The sequence below is a fragment of the Monodelphis domestica genome, chromosome X, assembly GCF_027887165.1.
Source record: "Monodelphis domestica isolate mMonDom1 chromosome X, mMonDom1.pri, whole genome shotgun sequence".
NCBI lineage: Eukaryota > Metazoa > Chordata > Mammalia > Didelphimorphia > Didelphidae > Monodelphis > Monodelphis domestica.
Genome location: NC_077235.1, coordinates 47,997,780 through 48,006,055, shown reverse-complemented (window position 1 = coordinate 48,006,055; position 8,276 = coordinate 47,997,780). Strand labels below are relative to the sequence as shown.

The following is an 8,276-nucleotide window of genomic DNA, read 5'->3' as shown; positions in this document are numbered from 1 at the left end:
CCATTCTGCCTCCCTGTGTCACATATTAGTAGGCGTCTACTAAGTTTATTTCATCTTGATAGCTAAGCTTTTGGAAGTCAGGTAAAGGAAACAGGATAAAAATTAATGCTAGAGAAGAAATACTGCCACAAACCTAAAAAAATTCCAAGGCTGTCAATTTGCTAGCCTTTTTTAAAAAGCTGGGTCTATAAATGACAGTGCAAGTGATCTTCTGGTAAAGAAAAGAGGGTTCTGAGAAGCTCACCAAAGATCTGATCAGTGATCTGACCAAGTTTTCGTAAAAAGAAAAAATTACTATATACCATAAAACAGAAATAAAGTTAAGCACATCTTCATATTCAGAAATGAGCAGTACTAATGAAAAAATCTAGCAGCCTACTATAAAAATAAGGGATGCAACATCATGTACATTTTACTTTAACTATCATTTAACAATTAGTTAACAAAGGAAGAAGATAACAATTCTTCCTGTATTTGAATCATATAAGCCATCCTGTATCTACAGTAATAAATGGCATGGATATATCTAGGAACTCAGACTGGGGATATTTCTTAGAAAAAGCTTTTCTCTCCTGCCACAGAGTCCCAATATCAAGGGGTAGTTTTGTAGCACAGAGGCGTCTTTTGCTTCCCCGCTCCTACATAGTCACACATCCTAACAAGCTATAGGTTACAGGACTTGAACCAGAGATTAAATTGTATACCATAAACTTACAGAATGGCAAAGCTTAAACATCCTAATTTTACAGTTAAGGAAATTGGGACTAGAGACGTGAACTGACTTGCTCCAGATTACCCAGCACCCAAGTGGCAATGCCAGCACTGAGGGCAAGAGCTCCCAACTCCCACTGTTGATTCTTCTGCCTATTACTCTGAACTTGCTTTCTGAAGACATAGTTTCTTTTTACATTGAAATTCTATTGCACTAAACTTTTTAAACTAATGGAAAACTAAGCTTTCATAAACAAATTCACTGTAGTGAATTTTACCAGTCCCTCTACTAAAGGGAAAAAGCATGAGTTGGTGGCTGACTCCAAAGTCTATTTTGTATAAGGAAGACAGAGCTGGGACCAGGGAGACCTGGCTAGTCTATAAGCATCCTGTGACTGTTTTTTCACATGAACAGTGAAAAAGTAATAACGGTCTTGCTCCTATCTTGCAATGGGACTAGAAGGGTAATCAAGAAACTGAATTTGAAAAAACAAAACATGAAAAATACCAAACAAAAAAAACAAATTGGTTGGGAAAATATTAATAGTCAACTCTAGTACCTATGGTCTTTTGGATCTCTTTTCAAAAACTACAACTACAACATAAACAATAAACACATACTCATACAGACAAAGAGATCGACAAATAAGTGCTTTCAAACAAGAATTTTATTCCTTTAACTAATGCTGCAGCTTGTGTTTTAGCTTACTTTCCAGATTATGGAAAAACATTAACGGGAATGAGATTTCCCCTTTTTAGGCTTTGGTGCATGCTTAGGTGGAGTCGGTGCTGCAGAGCTTGAAGGAGAACTGACGACGATGGTCTTAGATGTCCGGAACAGTACTCGACCACGGTGGTTAAAGATGCAAAAAGATGGATGGTTTCTTAAACTGTCCATTGTCCTTTTAAAAAATGGTTGAAAGAAAGTGATGAACATTTTTGGTGAATGTGTAGAAGGGTTTTTTAAGGGTTTTTTCCCCACTGTAAAAAGCTTCTATATGCTCCCAAATGTTTCTCTTTCATTCATGAAATTAGAATGCTGTTATCTATATAGTTTTCCCTTAACTATAAGAAGTGTTCCACAACCCAATGGAATCCCCTCTCCCTTTTTTATTCTATTCTTTCCTTCTAGCATCTTCAAAAGTAGCAAAACAAAATCTGTTCAGCCTGTTAAGGGTTAAGCCACAGAAGGGATTCTCTTAAAGATGGAAGAGACCTTAGAGATCATTTCATCCCATCCCTTGTTTTACAGAGGTAGAAAATGCGTGGCAGAGAGGGAGAATGGCTAAGGCTAGAAGGCCCATCTTCTGATTGTAAACCTCAAGTCTTTCCATACTCTAGTCCATCCTCCACTCAGTTACCAAGGTAATTTTTCAAAAGCATAAGCTCTGGTAGCTCTGGAGCTTTCAGGATCAAATATAAAGTTCTATGGCATTTAAAGTTCTTCAATATTGATCCCATCCAGGCAAGACAAGGAGTATTTCTTAATCACCTATGATGTGCCAGCTACTATTCTAAATGCTGGACAGACTGAAAAAAGGAGTCCCTGTTCTCAAGCAGCTCACAATGGAATGAGGGAGAAAATACGCAAACAACCTTGTGCAAACAAAATACATAAAGGATAAAATGGATATAAATCAACTGAGGAAAGGATCCATGATTAAAGACTGAGAAAGGCTTCTTGCACAACATCAGATTTTATTTTGTTTTGTTTTAAAAACCCTTACCTTTTGTCTTTGAATCAATACTGTGTATTGTGTTCCGAGGCAGAAGAGGGATAAGGGCTAGGTTAAGTGACTTACCCAGGCTCACAGAACACAAAGTCAGATTTTAGATAAGACTTGAAGGCAGGGAAGCCAAGAGGCTAGGGGAAAGTCAATGAAAATGCCCAGAGTCAGAAGACAGGAATGTGTTGTGCTAGAAATAATAAGGATGTTGTTAATCTAGTGTTAATTGGATACTGAAGTATAGAGTGGGGAGTAAAGTACAAGAAACTTGGAAAGGTAGGAAGTTTCCAGGTTATGGAAGGTTTTATTTATTTTTTAAATTAAATTAAATTTTTAAACCCTTACCTTCTGTCTTAGAATCAATACTATATATTGCTTCCAAGGAAGAAGAACAGTAAGGGTTAGGCAATCGGGGTCAAGTGACTTGCCCAGGGTCACATAGCTGGGAAGTGTCTGAGGCCAAATTTGAACCTAGGACCTCCCATCTCTAGGCCTGGCTTTCAATCCATTGAACCACTCAGCTGCCCCCTTATGGAAGGTTTTAAAAGCCAACCAGAGGAAGGAGGGTTGCCAACTGGGGAAGGGAGAGAAGGTTAAGAGGAGGGTAAAAAAAGAACCCTAATCCCCAAGTTTGCACTTAAGCATGGACATTTTACTATCAAATAATTGACAAATCCACCTAGGTATTGTTTGACAAGCTCTGTCCTAACAAGAAGACTGCTTACCTTTGGCCTTTGGGAAACATTCACACACTAAATCTATATTGAGTACCTATGTGCTTTAATATCATATTATCAGTTTTATCCCAACCCTACTTCCCATAATCAAACTCAGTGATGAAAGGAAAAGACATACCGATTCTCCAATTCCAAAGTGGCATCCAGCTCTCTGAAATCTCCAACAGATTGTACTATGCCATAAAGGGTAATTACAAAGGCCAACAGGGTTTGAAGAATTATCTATAAGTTCAAAGACAGAGATTGTATTCCTTGACTTTTAGAGCTGGAAGGGCATTTAAAATTATCTAGTCTAGATAAGAAATAAAAAAGTGGAGACTCAGGGACTCATTCAGAGTCTTATATAGTTCCTTAACACCAGATTTGGAACTAAAATTCCAATCTCTTGACTCCCGGTGTCCTGTTCTAACCACAATATTCCTTACCTGTCATAGAAATTATTTAAAATCTAAGTATAAAAATGTACATTTTCATCTTGATCTCCTTTCTGCCACCATGGCATTCCACTATATCGATATTGAGGTACAGTCAAAATTTTTATGTCAATTTAGATTATGATACAATCATCACTGGAATAGATTTTGAAAAAGATTTATAACCTAGTTAGAATCACTAAAACTTTAGTTCCTGAGAACATTCATCAAGTGCTAATTTTTTAGATAAGAACTTTAGTTCTAAAATCTGCTTCAGGCCTCCTGGCCTACAGGACCCAGTTTGGTATTCATTGTATATGTACCTGGAAGTTTAAACATAGGAATGTGCTTTACCAAAAATATCCTTAATGAATCAGCAGCATAGATATTTCTAATTTTGAAGAAGTAAGATTATATAACAAAAACAGGCAATAGAAATCAATCACAGCCACATTGCTGAATATCTTTTTCTTCCTTAACAGCCAAGAAATCCTACCAATTAAGTACTGTATAGGAAAGAGTGATAGGATGTTGAAGCCATTAATGGCAATGCATTATTTATCTGATTGTAGACAATAAAAACCAAAATTAGGCATGCCCTTCTTTGTTTTGGGGACTGAATGGCAACAATTGCCCAACTTGGTTATTTCCTGGGCAGCTCTAGAGGGAGAGACCAAACAGAAGGGCTTTTGTGAGATTTCCTATTCCTCAGGTTGCACTTAACTTGAGTAAGGAATAAATATATAATTTCTTGTTTAAGACAGCAAGAATTTAATAGAAGAAAAATTAATATCAAATGAGAAGCTAAGAAACTGAAATTTCATAATCTTTTTTAACAGAATATACACTTACATCTCTTGGCAGAGCTTCACCTTTCTTTTCAGTTAAACGCATGTAAGTACGATCTAGAAAAATCAGAAGCATATGAAAAACTGACTCAACCTGAAACCAGCATTGTTCTCTTAAAATATTCTAATTGGTAAAAAAAAAAAGATTGGTAAATTCACATGCCAGAATATTGTTACTTCTAGACTCCTTAAAAGCATTTATGTTCTAAGATGATCTTTACATTTTATTCATCTATTATATCTTTATGGTCATAACTTAATTTATCTCTTCATAAAAAGGGAGACAAGTTTTGGGCAGGATAACTATGAGCCAGATATCTAGAAATAATTTTCTTGGATGTTAGAAGACAACTCTGAAATAGAAACAAAAGAAAATCATTTTGTTTATTCTACTAGTTGGTGTACACACACACACACACACACACACACACACACACTTTAACTCTTGACTTCAACCTCTGCTATGGTGGGCAGAAATTTTCATCTAGACAGATCAGTCTCTTGCTCAAATGTTTCTTATGTTTCCTCTACTATAAAGTATCTTATCTGTATACAGTTGAGCTCTTCATTAAATATTTCATATTAGAAAAAATAGGATTTATTTAGAGTCAAAATGTGGCAAATCAATACGGCAAAAACTGGACATTTCATGATTAGGGCAAGAAAGTAGATGTTAGTGATATATGCTAAGGCCAACATTAAAAAAGTACTCTGGTGTAGGTAAAATCTCACAAAGTTTCTTCACTAAAACACAATGCTTACGTTGGGACTTTGAACTAATTTTGGGGACAAGAACAAACATTTTATTTATTATATAACATAATAGACTATAATCAGCACACAGAGTGAATATCAACTTTCACACTATGTAAAATTAAAAGATTTGGGGAAATGAAGATTAGTATCCTTGAGATAAGGGAGAAGGAAAGGAAAAAAAACTGATTTTTCCATTCTGTCACATTTGAGCAAGGCATGCAGTAGATGGAACAGGTTTTCCCACATACACTGTTAGGTTTTAACAGTCATAATTTCAGCCTCATAGGATCAGAGACTAGAACTTAAAGGGGCTTTAGAGCCTGTCTAGTCTAGAGTCTTATAATTTTACAGATGAGGAAACTTTGGTCCAGGTAGAAATGGCTTGCTAGGGTCACTAGGTGGAAATCATCAGAGATGAGATTTGAACCCATGTGTCTTCATATTAAAGAGAATTTATGTGAAAACTCAAGCATTATTCTAATAATTCTTGGAAAAAAAATACTAATTAAGAGTGCCTAAGTTGGTACACCTACCAGCTTGTTTTTTTCTGCCTCCAGAAATGGTCTGATTTTTAAAAAAACGCATCTTCTGTCTTAGAATCAATATTGTATCAGGGCTAGGCAGTGGGGGTTAAGTGACAGGGTCACACATCTGGGAAGTGTCTGAGGCCAAATTTGAACCTAGCCTCCATCTCTAAGCCTGGTTCTCAATCCATTGAGCTACCCAGCTGCCCCTAAATTTGACTTTTAAAAGCTACCATTTTGATCACCTTTAGGACTCTATTGCAGAAACCAATAACATTTCATTGCAGAGCACAGAATCCAAGTTTTATAGTACTATATTTTAAATTTACCATATTTTAAAAAAATCAAATGTGAGTATTAATACCAGAGCCCATGGCAAGAAGTGCTGATAAGAGTATATAACTTGTTTATCAATTGACTACTTCTTAAAATACCAAAACCAGATTTGAAGATCTAGATAAAAATATTAGACTGTAAAGAGAATAATTCCTTTCAAGATTACTGTTTACTTGGAAAATTAGGGACTTATTACGTTCAAAATTAAATCAAATAAGAAATCTTAAGAGTCCAACACGAGAAAGTTTTTAGAAATCTTAACTAGTATTTTTAGGATATGGAATTTTGTCGGTATCGGTGCGCCCTCTAGCGAACGCAGTGGCAATCCTTTTATAATTTAGAGGGTCTGAGAGATGTGGGCTCCAAACTTCACCACCCTTGCAACAAGCCTCTCTGGATTTAGATCTACTGATTTTCGGCAGGCGGGAAATCTTTCCATCTCGGTAGAGTGAACCTGCCAGAATCTGATCTCTAATGCCATTGCCTTGGAGTACAGTGAGGTCACATCCACGCTAAATAATTTTAAATAATTTTCTGCAGCTCTGTATTAACATTCAGTAAAGCTTTGAAAACGTTTGGAGATTTAGTCAGCCACTTTCTCCTTCCCTTGTCTACGTCCAATTGAGTTGCTAACTAGGTCCCGTAACCTCCCGGCTCTCCCTTCCCCACCCTCCACCCCCAAGAACATGACACTTCAAGGGCTAAAAACTTTGTAGTGAGTTTCAAGACTTATGGACCCCCAAGTCTCAATGAAATTCAAGTTATTTCCTATTAGGTTCTCTTCGACAGTCCTCCGTCTCTCTCCCTCGAGGCTGTCGGTTCTTCTCTCAGCCCTTGGGCGCTGGGTACCCTATATGGGTAGCCCTAGGCCTCGTTGCCTTTTCTCGCTTGGCTTCGCAATGGCTCAAGCTCCCCTCTACAGTCCCCCGGGCTTCAGATAGCCCAAATAATCGTCCTCGGGTCCGTCCATAGTTTATCTGTCAGCTAGGGTACTTGAGCGCCCCGCCCCAGCCCGCCTCTTCCCACCCCCGGCCGGCCAAGCCGCCTATCTCTCCGGCTCTCCACAAGTTTGTCCCGCCCCCTACCCGACTCACGCTGAGCGACGGAGAAGGCGGAGTGGCTCAGAATGATAAGGCCCAGCCCCACCAGCCATTTCCAAGTAAGAGCAGCCATACGTCCGCCAGTCAGCTGAGGCGGAGGCGGAGGCGAAGTGGTGGCGATGGTAAAAGCTCCTCCTTCTCTCTGGCAACAGGAAGGGGCGGAATCGAACGGCGCGGCTGGATGGCGTCACAATCCAGGTAGCGAGGGTGGCTATGGAGGCCTGAGGGGAAGACTTCCGGCCGGCGCGTCCCGGGTTAGGAATGTGGGGAGCGGGGCAGAAGGGAAAGTAGCTCGTGCAAAGGGGAAGAGGCAGTGAGCCCTCCTGCCGAAGCCAAAAGAGTTTATTTCTTAGGGGAAGGGACAAATCCTTGCGTCGAGGGAGGCGGGGCTGACCGCGAGGGCGCGAAAGTTGGCAATGCCTCCGGGAGCCTGGAGTCGGAGGTTTGCCACCTTCCGGACCCTCGTGGCCAGGAATGTTTCTCATTACCCTCCAGTTGGGCTGCCTGGTTCGGGCTCTCGGGGACCCTCGCGCAGAGAGCAACGGGGAAAGTGCACGTAAGCCCAACGGAACTCGGACGCTGCGGGAAACTCCTTGGGCCATGGATGCTTAACCCCTCAGGGGGTCTGTGAATTTGGATGACAAAACAATATCTCGATTTTCACGACCTTTAACTGAAATGTAGCGTTTCTTTCAATTACTTTAAAATCGGATTCTAAGAAGTAGGTCCGGAGGCTTCCCTGGGCTGACTGCCCAAGGGGGCCAGGCCACACCCCAAAGGTTTCTAAGGGCTTAGTTCAAACCCTTCCCGCTTATTGGACCAAAGGAGAAAATTAGCCCTTAGCCCAACCCCCTTATTTGTCCCTTTCACTCCCCCTCCTTTGACGGAGGGGAAAGTTGAGGATCAGAGATTTGCCCAGTCTTGCTGCAACTACATAAAAAGTGTGTGCAAAGGAGCCAGACCAACCAATCAGTGTTCAGTGTTCAAACAAAATGTAGTTACTCAGGGTCCACTTTCAAAAGAGGAAGGATACAAAAAGTATTGCTCGATAGGGGACTACTATCACAGAGAACAGGCATTATTTACCCTTTTTTTGAAGGAGTACAAGGTGAAATTTCTAAGTT

General features: G+C 39.7%; 1 protein-coding gene and 1 non-coding gene across 2 annotated transcripts; one reads left to right on the top strand and one right to left on the bottom strand.

Moving 5' to 3' along the window:
• Positions 1–1,361: 1,361 nt before the first annotated feature.
• MMGT1 (membrane magnesium transporter 1) lies at positions 1,362–7,338 on the bottom strand. Its single transcript, XM_001380849.5, has 4 exons — positions 7,147–7,338; positions 4,441–4,493; positions 3,294–3,397; positions 1,362–1,613 (listed from the first exon to the last, which is right to left on the bottom strand). Exons 1-4 carry the CDS (start codon positions 7,223–7,225, stop codon positions 1,442–1,444), a joined length of 408 nt encoding a protein of 135 aa, XP_001380886.2. The 5' UTR covers positions 7,226–7,338; the 3' UTR covers positions 1,362–1,441.
• Positions 7,339–7,554: 216 nt separating this feature from the next.
• Positions 7,555–7,612, top strand: MIR7358 (microRNA mir-7358). The gene has a single exon (NR_127581.1). It is a non-coding gene; the product is annotated as a microRNA mir-7358 (primary transcript).
• The last annotated feature ends 664 nt before the right edge of the window (positions 7,613–8,276 follow it).

Bases quoted from the DNA above. Each gene is read 5' to 3' on its own strand.
- MMGT1 (XM_001380849.5), bottom strand. From the start codon at position 7,225: ATGGCTGCTCTTACTTGGAAATGGCTGGTGGGGCTGGGCCTTATCATT. The intron at 4,494-7,146 runs GTGAGTCGGGTA...TGATTTTTCTAG, and splicing joins CGCCTTCTCCGTCGCTCAGC to ATCGTACTTACATGCGTTTA. The intron at 1,614-3,293 runs GTATGTCTTTTC...ATTTTTTAAAAG, and splicing joins ACTTTGGAATTGGAGAATCG to GACAATGGACAGTTTAAGAA.